The 15,163-nt window shown below is 39.6% G+C and overlaps 1 protein-coding gene and 1 non-coding gene across 2 annotated transcripts; both read left to right on the forward strand.

Annotated features, from left to right (window-relative positions):
- Positions 1–800: 800 nt before the first annotated feature.
- On the forward strand, positions 801–14,935 carry LOC131299157 (uncharacterized). The gene is made up of 7 exons (XM_058324750.1): positions 801–1,137; positions 1,767–3,139; positions 5,378–5,572; positions 7,933–8,800; positions 9,313–11,707; positions 12,426–12,515; positions 14,569–14,935. Exons 2-6 carry the CDS (start codon positions 1,831–1,833, stop codon positions 12,453–12,455), a joined length of 4,797 nt encoding a protein of 1,598 aa, XP_058180733.1. The 5' UTR covers positions 801–1,137; positions 1,767–1,830; the 3' UTR covers positions 12,456–12,515; positions 14,569–14,935.
- LOC131299359 (small nucleolar RNA snoR100) lies at positions 6,791–6,898 on the forward strand. The gene has a single exon (XR_009190744.1). It is a non-coding gene; the product is annotated as a small nucleolar RNA snoR100 (small nucleolar RNA).
- Positions 14,936–15,163: the final 228 nt, after the last annotated feature.

Genomic DNA, 15,163 nt, shown 5'->3' on the forward strand with positions numbered 1-15,163 from the left:
CCTCCGTCCAAGAAAAGATGTCAATTTTTTTTATACTTGTGCCAATTTTAATTTCTTATATTTTTAAATATAAATATCAAAAAATATGCAATATAGTAGATCTTTTAGATAGTTCTCAATTAGTTTTATTGTACAAAATTTTTAAACTCATACAAAATATTATAAATTGAAATATATAAGCAGTTAAAAATGACGCAATATCAAAAATTGACATCGGAATGGTGGGGGTATTTTTTTCCGAGTGAAAAGATAATCCGAAAAAAAATTACAACTAAATCAACAAACAAATACAACAATAAAGCAAAAAAAAAAAACTACAAGAAGGAAAAAAATACAACGGCGCGGTCAGAACCGTGAGGAGGGTGGAGAGTCCATAGAATTTTGAGTGGTAAGTATGGTCCCGCTACAATTGACATAGGGATGGAGGGGGTGTGCGTTCTTGTAAACTTATAATCTGGAACTTATTTTGGTAATGTTTATTTTTCATAACTTTTTGTTTAGCTTTTCGTCGTAATTTTTGAAATTAATTATTCGTCTCGATGAGAGGTATCTAGAAAGTACAAAATTATGACCGAAAGCAAAAAAAAGTTCACTAAAAACGGAAAAAAATATCAAACACCTATCTTATTTGTCTAAAATGCTGTTTTATTTGAATTTTTTAATAATCAGTCCATATTCAAATACTTTTCCGATTAATCTCAAAAAATACAACGAAAAACTAAACAAAAAGTTAAAAAATACCGAAATAATTTTTCAGATTGCAAGTATTTACTGTCTGTATTAAGTCTAGAAGAACGCACTTTTTTTTTTTTTGATCAACAGAAGAACGCACTTCACAAAATTGTTACTCCTATCTTAGTTCAAACCCCTCACTAAGGCCGTGTTTGGATGCCTGCTGGATCCTCACTACACTGACCGTTGGTCTTTTGTTTTCCTATGAAGTAGGAGTATCTGGTTTGCAAGTTCTCTTTGTTTTCACGCTGGAGCCTCAACTCCAGAATTTGAGAAAACAGAGCCGAAATCATATACTCCACTACATATATTAGGGTTTATGCAGCGCACACTGTCTCATCAAATCATACCCCGAAATCCTCCTACAGTTCCAGCAACCTCGAGTATCGAAATCTAGGGTTCATGGTAAGCCACGCTTCTCTACTAGTGATTACTACTATTGTTCTTTCAAGCTCAAACACTGGGGTTGGCCAGGGACTTTGGGTTTGCTCCCTCCTAGGTCTTAGGGTTCGGAACCTCTCAAGTGCTATCAACTCTTGTGTAGTCGGTCGGGCTCTGCTCTGGTTAATGGGGCCCACTAGTGGACGGTGGAATTGTCCCCCATTATTGTCGAGTCGCGCATAAGCTGCTTATGCCCGGACACACCAAGTTATGGGATTTAAAAAAAAAAAAAACTATTGTTCAAGCTTCATTTATACTTTTTGATTCGTGTCTCTTGTTCTGGTTGCATTCGTAATTCGTGTATGCATGTATGTGAGTTTATTCTAACCAAGTGCTTTTATTTCTGTGTTTATGAGTCTTTTGTGAAGAATAAAAATGTTAAATTATGTGTGGAAGAAGACCTCAAGCTGCGAACTGTTCTGGGCTATAGGCAACTCAAGTACTTGGTCTCAGCATTACGTTATTGTGTGTTTGTTTTTTCTTTTGATGTTCGCAATGTTCATTTGTAGTCACTTATTTATAGACAAATATTAATTTTCTGCTCCCATTTATTAGTTTAAGATGAAAGCTAACGGTTCTGCTTTATGTTTCAGACAAGTTCCTTGGATGTTTGACTCGTGTCGTTGTGCTACGAAGGTTTGAGTGATTGTTTTTCAGATGTATGGTCAGGGTAATTATACTCAGTTTGGGCAAGGTTTCCAGTGGCCCATGCCTGATTTCCAACAGCGCCCTATTCCTCCTCCACATCCTCCTTTCCAACATGGCCCTACAGCCTCGCAATATCCTATAATACAACAAGGTCCTCGGTCAATTCCACCTCATTTTACTCATGCCCCACCTCCACCGGTTCAGCAAGGTCCGCCTGTTCAAGTCCCGGCGACTAGAATGTTAAATGCGGGCCAATCTTTCCTACCATTGCCCCCACCCCCGCCCCAACAGGTCGGTGGAAGCACCTCTATGGCACATCCATATCCGGTTGATCAACAGAAATCGCAATGGACCCATAATACACATCATACTCCACTATCTGTCTCTCCTCTTGGTCAACCTCTCTCAGGTACAAATCGGCCAGAAATGTTTCAACCCTCATTGCTTCCTGGAGCATTACCCACACTACCATCACAAGGACAAGCTCTATATAAAGGCCCAGTTTATCCGCCACAGCTGGGTGGCATGCTGGTTGGTCAACGAAGTCTACCGCCACCACCACCAATTTCTAGTTTCTTCCCTCCTGCTCCATTTGGGTCTCGTGTACATTCATCACATCACGATTCGGATGTACCAGCTGCAGGTCCCATGCCACCTCCGCTTCCACCTTCTTCTCCTCCACCCCTTCCACCTTCTCCGCCACCTCCTACCTCTCCCCGTCATACTTTTGGAACTACGTCTTCTGCTCCACTTCTTACTGTGGCTGACTTGTCCCATAATTCCGAGTCAGGTCCAATGGACAATCATTCTGCCTTGGAAGTGATGCATACTGATTCTAAAGTTGTGGTGTCGTCCCAAATAAGAGACGATGCACCTGTGCTGGATGACTATGAATTACCTGAAGGCACGACATGCCGTGAGGTGGTGGAAGAGGATTTATCGTCTGTGGAATGTTCAAAATTGGATCTACCTTCACCTCCACCCAAGCCAGCTGAACAGAAAGTAGTGCAAAAAATTGAAGTCTTGTGTCATTTTATTGCAAAGAACGGTCTGGAGTTCGAAGACATGGCTCGTCAGAAAGAGTATGGGAATCCAGAGTTCAAATTCTTGTTTGGTGGTTGCCCGGGAAGTGAAGCTGCAGTTGCGCATGAATATTTTGAATGGATGAAAAAGAAATGTAAAGGGGAATATAAATTGCAGGAGAAGCATAATAATTCGGTTTGGAGGTCTTCAGGAATCGACAATTCAACACAAACCAGTTGTTTGGCTGGTACAGGTGTATCCCATTCACCTCCCGATTCTGATATGGACATTGAAGGTTAGTGCAACTGGTGTTTATGGGTTGCATTTCATTTCTCTTTTGTAGACGTGAAAAAGTGTCATGATGTAAAGTGCTGGTGTGTCATGCTTTGATGATTTTCCATTTCAAATATTGTGATTTGTACGAAAACAAGATTTTAAAAATGAAGTAAAGTTAAAGAAGCAACTAAGGTGGAGAATTGGTTGGTTTCAAGCTATATCAGCTGGAACCTTTCCTGATCCCGTTTGTTACTAGAGTTCTTGTTTCAGTAAAGCTCAGGTCAGTTTCCTGTATAATTGTTTTGGAGTAGTTTCTTAATTTCTTAATTTCGAATTGTAGGGACTTGAGCTGATGGGTTCCAATGGATTATAATACGGGTTACAATTGTATGTTGCCTTTATTTAGTACACCAAATTTTTATGAAAACATTTACCACATATGTCAGGGATGACTTTTGTGACTTCTCTCTCTGTGTGTCTATAAGCTATATCGATTAGGTACTCCCTCACTTTGAATAAAGATTGAGAGGTAAAGAGAGAGGGTGAGCGAGCATGCAAAGATTTATATATCAAGTTATTCTAAAGAAAGCAAGCCTCACACGGAATCTGTAGAAATTTGCGAAAAGGTGTGCCTTGTTCGAACGTCCTGCAAACAATTCTTAGGTTTTTGCAGGTACAAATCAAGGTTGAAAGGTTCGAGGTATTTTTTGATAGCTTAGCCTTGTCGCGAGCCTCAACTTAGCCTTAAAAATAATTGGTTGGGAGGGACTCAAATTGTAGTTTCAAGTGCTGAACCATCAGGCTAGGCCAGGAATTTGGGCTTTTGACTTGCTAAATGAGGTCTAGGATGGTGATGGTAGGAGTGGAAAACACTAGGAGTCTCGGCATAATCAAGGGTCAAGGACCATCTCGAGGCTCTATATAAGAGGCAGAAAAATTTGTCATATTAGGTCGGGTAGTCAATGTTGAATAGGGCAATTAGAGAGGTCTCGGGCTTCTTAGCTCAAGAACATTTGTCATATTTCCCTCAAGGGATAGATTTTACTTGGTTTAGTTAGAGGGCTTGCTCATTTTTGTCTACAATCGACTGGTTTATGAGACTCTCTAAATGTGATCAGCCTATGCAACGGCATGGGGTTGATACTTAGTTACTACTCTCTAGATTTGACGCGTGGAACATATTACCAAATCTCCATCCTATTCACATAAGAAAGGAAACTCAAATGCTTAGATTAAAGTTTAAGATAGGATAGAGAAACCTGTATCTGAGGGCTTCCTAAAAGTCACCAAATAGATATTATGGTGCTTTAACAAAATTAAGAAACTTCTGTTGGTTGGTCTATGTTTAGGCTTAAGAGTCTTTTCCTTTCTAGTTTGCATAGTTGGGTTTGCAATGCATCCTTTGACCAAATTCTTGATACAATATATATCTTTGGAGTTCAACATGGAGTATGGTGGAGTACAGGGGGTTTCCTTAGATTGGGTTTAGGCTTCCCGATGTACAGGGCCTTTTTGCCCTTGGCCTGCTTTTGTACATGGGTGGCATCCCCTTGATTCCTTTCCTAAAAATAATTGATTATCGGAAAAGAAACTTCTGTAAATTTAATTGGGGTTCAATGGTTGCGCGGTTTGATACCTCTTGATTTTACTTAGCTTGGTTTGATTAATGTAAGATATATAACCTGTAAATGCAATTTCTGTTTTTGTAGTTATTACACAATGATACGTAAGTACAGATGATCCTCATTTTGTGTACTTAAGCTTAACAGTTGAGTCTGTGGTTGTGGATTCAAATTACGTTTTTGTAATCTCCTAGTATACTTGATGAGTCATCAAAGAAATCTTTTGTGACCTGTGTTGTACTCTGAAGTAGTTATTTGATGTTTGAGCTTTTATCCAAAGAGATTTATTCGTTTGCCCTTTTCAAAGAAATCTATTTGTTTGCCCTTTTCTTTTCCTTTGATAGAATTCACTGTACAAAGACTCTTCTACCTTATGTGTTTAAGGCCAGTGCTACTTCTATTATCTTTGGCTACCCCACGAAAAAGTGGTTTTTGGTTGTCAAATCCCTTTCCTTGTCTCTTTGGTTTCGAGTAATGGTGATAACATTTCTTTTAATGAGTTACAGTTCTTGTGGGAGAGTAGCAAACAAAATGAACCATTTGTTGGCATGTAAGTGCTTGAATGAGTAATGTTATCTATTTGAAGCTTTGTAATTGCTTTGTTTTTGTTTTTTTGGGTGTGTGTGGATCTTTAGATGATATCAACCCACCTGATGAAGAGCAGCAAATGTGTACCTCATTTGAAAGTCTAAAGACTCTAAACCATGAGACTGGTTTGATATGTGAAGAGCTTGATATTAGAGAGCAATTAAATGCACCGGTGAATGCTACCGAATATAGTCTTGCGGATGATGTATCTGCTTCTTCAGGATTGGCTGGGCAAGAAGAAGGTAGCTAAGCACTTCTGATTACTCTTTCTTGATTTCTTTTTACGACTTCCCGAAGTTTTTTTTGTTTCTTTTTCTTCTCATGTTGTGCTCTTTTGATGCATACGAATTTCCTGATCCGTATTTAATGAGTAATATATCCAATTACTATATGCTTTTGATCTTGTTGTTTGGATGCTCTCCTCACAAAGCATGTTTCATTTTGCTGTTCATTTCCTATTTGTTGGACATATTGATAGATCAAAAAACAGATTATCTAGGCTTTTTGTGGAGCTACTGAGTGTACTAATAATTTTATTGCTGTATTGTTTCTACTGTTCTGGAAGTAGCACCCTGCCCAGCTTGGAAGTGTTTGGTGTCCCTCTTCATTTTTAGGTTATCATGTTGAGTAGAAATGGTTTATTTCATGGGCTAAGGTTGATTGTCGACTGTGTTAATTTCTACAGAATTCTACACACACTAACACATGCACATCCCCAGTAATATTTTGAGCTAAGAAGAACCTGGAGGTATGCGTGGCCAATGCGTTGGAGGTGGACGAGCATCAGATGTGCACTCAGCCCTGGCCCCTAGTCATGGCACTACATACACGTGCCTTCTCAGGACACTTCATAGACGTGAAGAGGGCTTATTGATTTTTCAAGTTTTTACTAGGGGTTAAAATACGATAAAAAACAGTTTCAGCTTTAGCAAGAACAGAGAAAGTCAAACGAAGCCCTTGGCCGTCTGCTTCAATTTCTATGCTGTAGATAGTTCTAGTAGGGAGTCGTACCCAATAATATACCTTAAGGATACCTATACTCCTTAGATACTTGTGGATGCATATCTGATCCTTCCCAAATGCAAGTAGGTTTTGGATACTCTATGTCATGTTTCCAAACTTTCATAGCACTAACATGTTGTGCACTTCTAAATACTTATAGAGTCCATTTGTTCAGACTTCATAGTAAACTCGAAGACAGTATCATAATAATTAACTTACTTTTAAGAGAAGAAGAAAACATTGAGATGAGAGTTACATCACCATTTTTTGCGAAGTTTTGGAGTTAAAGCCTTGACTGTGTCCTGTGTGAGTTTCATAAAAGTAATTGTCAATAGTTAAATAAGCACCTAAACTTGTATATAAGCTTTTTGCATATGTGAAGAAAGTGCAAAAAGGAGAATCACAGTTCGGATTATTCTTTTATTTTTATTTTTTTATGAATACTTGTTAGTGAATTGAAATGAAGGAAGCATGGTAATATGCGCAAAAATTGAATTGGGTCTCTAAGCCTGCCTTCTCTGATGCCATTTGGCTTTGATTTGAGGGCATGGTTCGGCAGCAAAACATGTATCGGGGGGCCATTGTTTCAGTGGTATTCTGAGAGCAGCCACTTTGTGCATATTGCCAAAGGTTTGGTCTGTCTCCAATCCTCCCCCGCCCATACCCCCAATGATTGGGGACTATATGGGTTCTGTTGTTGTTAGTGAATTGTAATCTTTTTAGGACCTACTGAAAGCTAAAAGTGAGGCTCCTAACTGATACCTATTTTCATAACATAAGAATTTTGCGTTAAAATTGAAAGGGAAATTTTATAGAAGTGCTATATGACTAGCGATGCTATAGAGGATGGAGTGTTGGTCTATCAAGTAGCAACAAGTGAGTAAGATGAGTGTAGCTGAAATGAGGATGTTGAGGTGGGTGTGTGGTCAGACTAGGAGAGATAGAATTAGAAACAAAACTATTCGTGAGATGGTAAGAGTTGTACCTACACATGATAAGTTGAGACAAAATAGATTAAGTTGGCTTGGACATATTTGCCGTAGACCTACAGACGCAGTAGTCAAGCAGAGTGACATGACAGTAATGGATAGTAGGGCTAGGGGAAGAGGGGATGCCATGTTACGGAAGGATATGGACTTACTAAATCTAAGTGAACAGGTAGCCCTGGACAAAGCTCAATGAAAAAATAGGATTCATGTAGCCAACCCCAATTGATTGGGACACAAGGCTTAGTTTGGTAAGTATTTTGCGTTAAAAAAATACAGTGGGTTCTCACCATTCTTGAAATTTTGGGTATTAAACTGAAATATTTTGTAACAAAACACAGCCTACTTGTAGCTGTATCCAATTTTGCTAGCTTGTCCCATACCGTAAACCTTGGAGATTGTTGTTTATTTCTGTAGGTCTTTTCCCTTTGTGGATTTAAATCTAATTATGAGCTAGTTTATTGTGGATCTTTTTCCCTGGCACATTTCTTGATTCAAAATGTTAATGTAACTATTTTCGCTTGTCTTCTTCGATATGCATCTTGTTGGAATTACCAGATAAACTCTTGAATTAGCTGAGTTTGATGTGTCTTCCTTTTCCGGTGCATGTACAGGTTGCGAACTCATTTCTGATCCTGATCACTTCATGGATGGAAGGTCACTTGCCAAAGTTGACAGCACAGTCACAAACTCATATGGAGCTGCCGAGTGGCCCTCAAAAAGCAATGAAGAAGAATCATCTGTATCTCCCCTGGAAGATCTAAGTCAACAAAATAAGTCGGCGGCCGCAGTTGGCATTGGTTCTGGGAAACTTTCTTGTGAACTCATCAAAGGTGCTAGCCCTTTTAGACTTCTACAAGGCTATGCTTCTGATGACAGTCTGGAAGGTGATAACAAGCCTCATTTAGAAGACACGAGTCCTTTAAAAGCCTCACCATCAACTGCATCAGCTGTTTCCGGTTTACACGGAGTTATAGGATCTAATTCACAGACAAGGTCTGACGTGGCATATGCAATGTCAGAGTCTAATGTGGCATGTTCCCGGAGCATGCCATTAAATGCTCTGGAATTCTGCCCAGAATCACAAAGGACAGAGACAGAAATTGGTATAACATCCTTTGCAACCGTTATGACTGAAGAAATCTTTGGAAATAATGGAAGAAATGAAGGAAATATGGACAACGCTGCTTCTCTTGAGGCTTTGCAACAGAGTGTTGTCTTGGATGGTGTTCATGAGTCCACTCCTGAGAGAGGCAAATCTGAGTCATGGAAGGAAGGTGCCAAATCCTCATCTACTCTGCGCAAAGTCGACGAGTATGGGAGATTATTCAGAGAAGGTGGACGTGAGAGTGACTCTGACGAATCACACGACACTGGAAGACGTGGTAGGAGACGGAGAAGTCGGAGTAGAAGCCCTTCTCCTCGCGGTAGGAGGAGGAGGAGTCCTTGGAGAAGAAGGGAGAAGCGAAGCTGGTCTCGCAGGTCTGCAATATGTTTATGTCCTAGACTGGAGATCAAGGCTCCGTTCAGTGGTCATGAAATAGGTGCAAGAGGATTATTCCCGAGAAAACTTTGGTGAATTGAAGGAAAATGAAACATATGTTTTAGCATGTGGTCATACAAAAACGAATTTTGTAAAAGTTAAGATGTAGTAATTTAATTTTGTAGGGAACTAGTGTACAATAAGACTCCTACAAATCCTTATACATTTTGCAGGCAAGGTTTTGAAGTAAAACTAATCCTGATGGTTGTCAAGGATGTGGGTCCCACAATTTTCTTGTTAACCAGACAAAAAACAAAATGCATGGAAGTTTGATATCCCTAGACTTTCCTTTCCGTTTCCAGGAACTGAACGGGGCCCAATAGACTTCTGTTATCTCATTCTTAATGGTCCGTTTTAGTTGCTTCGGACAAGTCATTTCTAGCTTTGCTCTTTTGTTCATTTCCTGGAGCGACTTATGGCAATCTGTTAATTTACCTGTTTATTGTTTCAGCTTGTCTCCCAAGAAACGAAGGAGCAGGAGCAGGTCTCCCACTTATAAGCGCAGGGGAGAATATGGTGGTGAAAAAATCAGAAGGGACAAGTGTCAGCTTCCAATGTGCTTTGACTTCCTTCGAGGCAGGTGCCACCGTGGAGCAACTTGTCGGTATATGCACCATGACTCTGACACGAGTGATGGTTCAAGACGTAACAGGAGTAAGCAACAGTATGCGGAGATTCCACATGTTTCAAGGGCTTCTGGTTTGCATGAAGAGAGTAAGAAAGCCCTTTCCGAAGGACCAGTACATGAGAAGGAGTTGGATGGGCACAGGGATGGGGAAAAAGAATTAGTCTCTATGCAGGATGCACTGCCATCTATATTTCACGATCAAGATGATAAATCTTTGGTTGTAAAGTTGGCTAAATTTGAGATGTCTCGAGAAGTAACTGCCATCATGCACGAAACTCACAATATTAAAGGAGAGAAATTGGAATCCACCGCCAGCCTTCCTGAAAATTGTCTTGGAGAGCTAACTGCAATTGTGCAGGAAACGCAGGATATTAGAGAACAGAATTTGGAATCTACAACCGGCCTTCATGATGTCAAAAATCATGTAAAACAAGTGGAGACATCTCATGACATAGCTTCTTCAGTTGAAAATTTTGTTATTCCAAATTCTCGAGCTAAGCAAGTCGAGACTTCTGATGGCTTTTCTACGTCTCAATCTTTGCAAGTTCAGTCATCAACCTCCTTCCAACATGGACCTCCAGTTAGTGAACTGCAGATAAAGAATATCCCTCCAGTTCAAGCTTATCCCAGTACAAGTTCCGTCACCCATTCAGTTTCGCCTGAATCTCTGCCTCCAATTCAGGTTAATATTCCAGATTACCGTTTGCAGTTACTCACTTCCCTTGCCCCACTTTCACAAGGTACAAGTACCCCCACTCCTACACCACATCTGCCAAGGGAACACGACTTGATGCAACCTGCTTCAAAATTTCCTTCTTTTCAAGGCCCATTGCAGAACCTATATTCTCATTCTGTACCGCCACCGAACTCCTCTTGGTCCCTCCAACCACCACTGCCACCGCCGCAGCCGTTGCCTCCACCACCACCATTTGTTAACAATCCAAATCCAAATGCAATGCAAGGTTTTCCTTCATCACAATTTCAACATTTTCAGCTGCCTTCAAGAAGTGACTTCAATTCGCAGACGTTTGGAAGACCTTACTCACAAGCTACAGGTTTTGTTGGCGAAGATCACTTCTCTCAGTTACCAGTGCAAGGTTTAAACCCTCCAAATTTGTATGGTCAGAGCAGCATATCCTCACAACCCACGCCTCCTCTGAGAATGCAGGCTTTCCCAGGCGACAACCTGCCTTCAGGTGGGTTTTTCACTTCATCTTCTCAGAATCATCCTTACTCTCAGCAGCAACAGCCACCCCATGGTCTGTGGCAGTCTCCCACACACAGTCTTACAGTAAATCGAGGTGACCATGGAAATGTTATTCCTACCATGTCTAGATTTGCATCAGGTGTTGACAAGAATCAGCCATCTCATCTGTCAGATTCTGGAGGGTTCAGAATTTCAAACTACTGCAATCCTCATGCTTCCACATTTGACCAGCCACTAAGCTCTAAATTCAGCTCAAATGTTATTAAGCAAGAAAAGGATGTGCTCTGCGCTAATCAGCATGGCTCTAAATTCAGCTCAAATGTTAAGCAAGAAAATGAATTGCTCCACAGTAATCAACATGGTGTTGGAAGTATTGGCTCAAAACTTATGACTTCCTCACCAAAACCTGAGCCTGATGATTTACTGAGTTTACGCAGTGACCAATATGATCCACTTTTTGACAGCATTGATCCATTTTCGAACTCTTTCGTGAAATTTGAGCATGGTTTGAAGCATGAACCTGTCAATGACTCTATCATTTTGAGGCTCATAGGCTCCCATAAGCCGTTAGATGCGGAAGAAAGCAAGCATAAAGATAGAGTTTTGGCTGAAACTGCATCCATAAAAAGTGAAAATGATGAGAATGGTGAGACAGCAGATGCAGAAGTGGGTGATGTGGAGAATGCAAGTGGAAGCAACGATCTTGATGCAACAAATACATCGGCAGGAGAGTTTGAGATTAATCAGGTTAAGACGCCTGGGAAGAGAAAGAAGAGCAAAGATTCAAGTTCAACGAAACTTTTCAAAGTTGCCATTGCAGATTTTGTGAAGGAGATGCTAAAGCCATCATGGCGACAGGGTAATATGAGCAAGGAGGCATTTAAGACAATTGTCAAGAAGACTGTTGACAAGGTGTCTGGTGCTATAAAGAGTCACCAAATACCGAAGTCTCAGGCAAAGATAAATCAATATATCGACTCATCACAGCGGAAACTGACTAAACTAGTGATGGTAAATTTCCCTTTAACTTGCCAATTTATTTTTTCTAGTTATAAGAACTTCTGAGTATCAGAGTATACCTCATGCCCTTTCTGAGCATGATCTATGGTTGTTCTCAGAGTAAACTTTTTTTGCTAGGAAAGATAAAGAAAACGGCTGTTTTAGTACTAGTGACCTTAATTAGCAGAAGTGGTCATATGTAATTACCATCAAAGCATGGGAATTATGTATTGGGCCCTCATAATAACCAATGTGAAATGATCCTACCTGAATATTTTGTTTTTTGTTTTACTTGTATCATTACCTTTTTTTTTTTCAATTAGAAATGATGCTCCAAAACTATTTATTCAGTTTTGCTTTGTACGGAGTACATTTTATGGTACCACATGCAAAGGTTTTCCCAACAAGGTGATTACGGGGCTTTTATTTGTTGCATGAATCAATCTTAATTAGGAGTATTAAGAATCTTGTGCGCAAAAACAATTGTTGAACACATGTCAAAAGATTTTGGATTTTAGTTTTGCAAGGATATTCTGTTTGTAATTTTTAACATGGAAAACTTCTGCATTTTGTTTACCTACGTTTGTACGGTTTTAGGGCGGACATAACTCGAGCAATAGAAAGCTATTGATAGAATCACACATATACAAATGAGTATCTTTCTACCTAATATGTATATGCCTTATGTATGTAAACGTATACTGCAACATCCCATGGCATAATTTTTCAGGGCTATGTTCAGAAGTATGTTAAAGTGTAGAAAGTTGATATCAGGCTATCAGCTATGGTGCCTATGATGGAAGAAAACTTGATTTGACCGGTAAGCCTCTCTCTCTCTCTCTCTTTCTCTCTTCATATCGTTGAACACTCGGCCATGTGTATTAGTTGCATATTTCTATATGTTTACAACGATTTTGTCTGACGCCCGGTGCGAGGTAACGATTTATTGTATGGAGGCATAGGATTTCTCACTTATGTGTGTCACGTTTACAGTTTCCCGAGCGATTCTACTTCAAGGGTGGAATCTAGGTAGTTAGTCTGCTTTTGGTTTTGCAAGTCTTTTGAGATTGTTTCGGGCCTGGGGGTTAACCTGAATAGAAACAAGATTGTGAGTGTTGAACTGTTGTCCTGATAGATTAAAGAGTTTGACACAAATTTTAGGTTGTTCCATCGAGCATCTTTGACTCAAGTAGACATATCCTAGGGGTATAGTCCTTGAGCAATTGTTTTTGAGCTCTACTTTTAGAGAAAATTGTGGAAAGGCGTAAAGGTAGGAAACAAGATTTGTCTAGAGGATGTGCCGAAACTTTTGTGAAGTTCATTTTGGAGAGGACTCAGAGTCAAATATACTATGTGGTAATTCTGTTGGAGATAATGCTTGGCTAGCTCAGGATAAGTTTGAGAATATTGATCTTTTATGGGTTAATGTTTTGGTTTTCATCCTTTTGGGCTTCGGTTTCTACCAGTTTTGGGAGTTCCTTTTTGTTTTGTATCTGGGGATTGGAGCATGGTGTCATTTGGGAACAAATGCTTTGTTAAGTTTGTCTACTTTCATTTTTGAAATCCTTAGTGGACTTCTTGTCCCCAGAGACTTTCTCAGCCTTAGTGAAGGCTGAGACACAAATGGAGATACTTTTTTATGCCTGCGTGAGTTAGTTGTATGCTTGTAGTGATTATAATTGTTACCTTTTTATTTGTTTCTAAACCTTATGCATTTGTCGTGGTTAGTTTTCGAAACAGTGATAGTTTAGGTCTGGTCTGCCCTCATTTTAGAGCTTGAATACCCTTTTTGACTTGGTCAGATTGATAGACATGAAAAACTGTGTGTCTGGTGAATTGGGGTTTTTATTTAAAAGAAAAACATCTTCTTGTGTGTTTCCCTGTTGACTTTTACGTACTCCTGTTTCAAGGATGATGTTCGGTTGCATGGGGTTCTGGTTTTACTTGTTTCCTCTCTCTCTCTCTCTCTCTCTCTCTCTCTCTCTCTCCTCAGAGATTTCGTGTCAAGATCACAAATTATGATTGTGGATGCATGAAGCGCGAGGTGGTGCGGGAGAGCGAGAGCAAGTAGATGATTTTAAGGTTAAGAGCATCTTTAGAGCGCGAATATAACTTATAAGTAAAACCATCTGTACTCTAATGGATATTCTTATAGATTGGTGTCAATTGCAAAGTAATATATGTATATCTAAGCGAACATTATGTAAGATGAAGCAGGTAAGTGAACTTCAGTTTATTGTTTACTAGTTTCTGATGGTTGCTACAAATTGTCTCTTGATTGGTATCTCTCTCTCTCTCTTTTTTTTGTCTTTGGGAACTGGGATTCATATGCTCGAGGGATTCTATTCCAGTTGGGAATGGGATTCCTACTCCATGGGAACGACTTCTTATAAGATTATTACTTTGGAGCGTGGGAAAGAGGTTACGAGGTGGATTTGTCACCCTAGTAAGGAAGATCCTGCTAGTAAGAATAAAATTATACGTATGTTCTTATAAGATCCTTACTTTGGGCGCAGGAGCAGGGTTTCGAGGTGGGTTCATCACTGTAGTAGGAGGATCCTGCCTCTAGATTATGACGATTGTATATGTTTCATTTACACAGTTATAGTATTTGGAATTCATGTAGATTGATTTTTGACTAATTCATCTGTTGACATAAATTGGATAACCGCAAAGGATAACATCTCAACACCTTAGGGCTGTGTTACATGGTGGAATGCCTCATCTTATTCCCTTCCTTTTAAAGAACGTTGTTGTGCACACATGTATAGATATAGTTTCCTCATCTTATTCCCTTCGTCCTAAAAGATTGATGTCACATTAAGGTTACTTACTGTTTTCAGAGCTTTATACGGCTTATTTTTTTCTGGCAGACATTCAAAAGGGTCTGCAGTTGTTTTGAGAGGAATGTGAGCATCCTCTGTTTATATAAAGCTAGTAGGTGGTTATACTTGCTCAATTACGCGGCGCATTGGGAGATCCAACTTAATGTCTGGAGAATAGTTTCCAACCTCGGTAATGTTCTGAGGAAGCTTCAACCTTGTATGTGGTGCACCTTTTGATTTCAAACTAGTTATTTACGCTTGAATTATAGTTCTATTTGTTTTGGAAAATGTTTGTAAAGTCTTCGATCACTTCAGGTAGCGATTGTACATATTCAGCATAGTTCGAAGTAGAAAATATTGGCTTCACAGTGGATAACATTTTGGATACTCAGACAGTTAAATCAGTTTAGTAGCATTTCCCGTCGCAGTCACATTCTGTTTGGTTGCTGTATTCAGAATTGTTTTTGTAGCTTACTTTTCCGGTACTAGTTTGGGTGGCAGTTTTCAAATTTCGAAACTAGAAATCTGGGAATTTTCAGAAAAGAACCCATTTATGAGAAAAACGTGTCAGATTATGTTCAGTGTGGATGTTCCAATTTTTCCCTTATGATTCCGCGCTGATCTCCCGATTCTCCGCCGCCAG

The sequence above is a fragment of the Rhododendron vialii genome, chromosome 8a (assembly GCF_030253575.1).
Source record: "Rhododendron vialii isolate Sample 1 chromosome 8a, ASM3025357v1".
In the NCBI taxonomy this organism is placed as follows: domain Eukaryota; kingdom Viridiplantae; phylum Streptophyta; class Magnoliopsida; order Ericales; family Ericaceae; genus Rhododendron; species Rhododendron vialii.

What these genes read in the sequence shown, in the direction of transcription:
- LOC131299157 (XM_058324750.1), top strand. Translation starts at nt 1,831, where the DNA reads ATGTATGGTCAGGGTAATTATACTCAGTTTGGGCAAGGTTTCCAGTGG. An exon ending in TTCTGATATGGACATTGAAG is followed by an intron (nt 3,140 to 5,377) that starts GTTAGTGCAACT and finishes GTGGATCTTTAG; the next exon opens with ATGATATCAACCCACCTGAT. An exon ending in ATTGGCTGGGCAAGAAGAAG is followed by an intron (nt 5,573 to 7,932) that starts GTAGCTAAGCAC and finishes GTGCATGTACAG; the next exon opens with GTTGCGAACTCATTTCTGAT.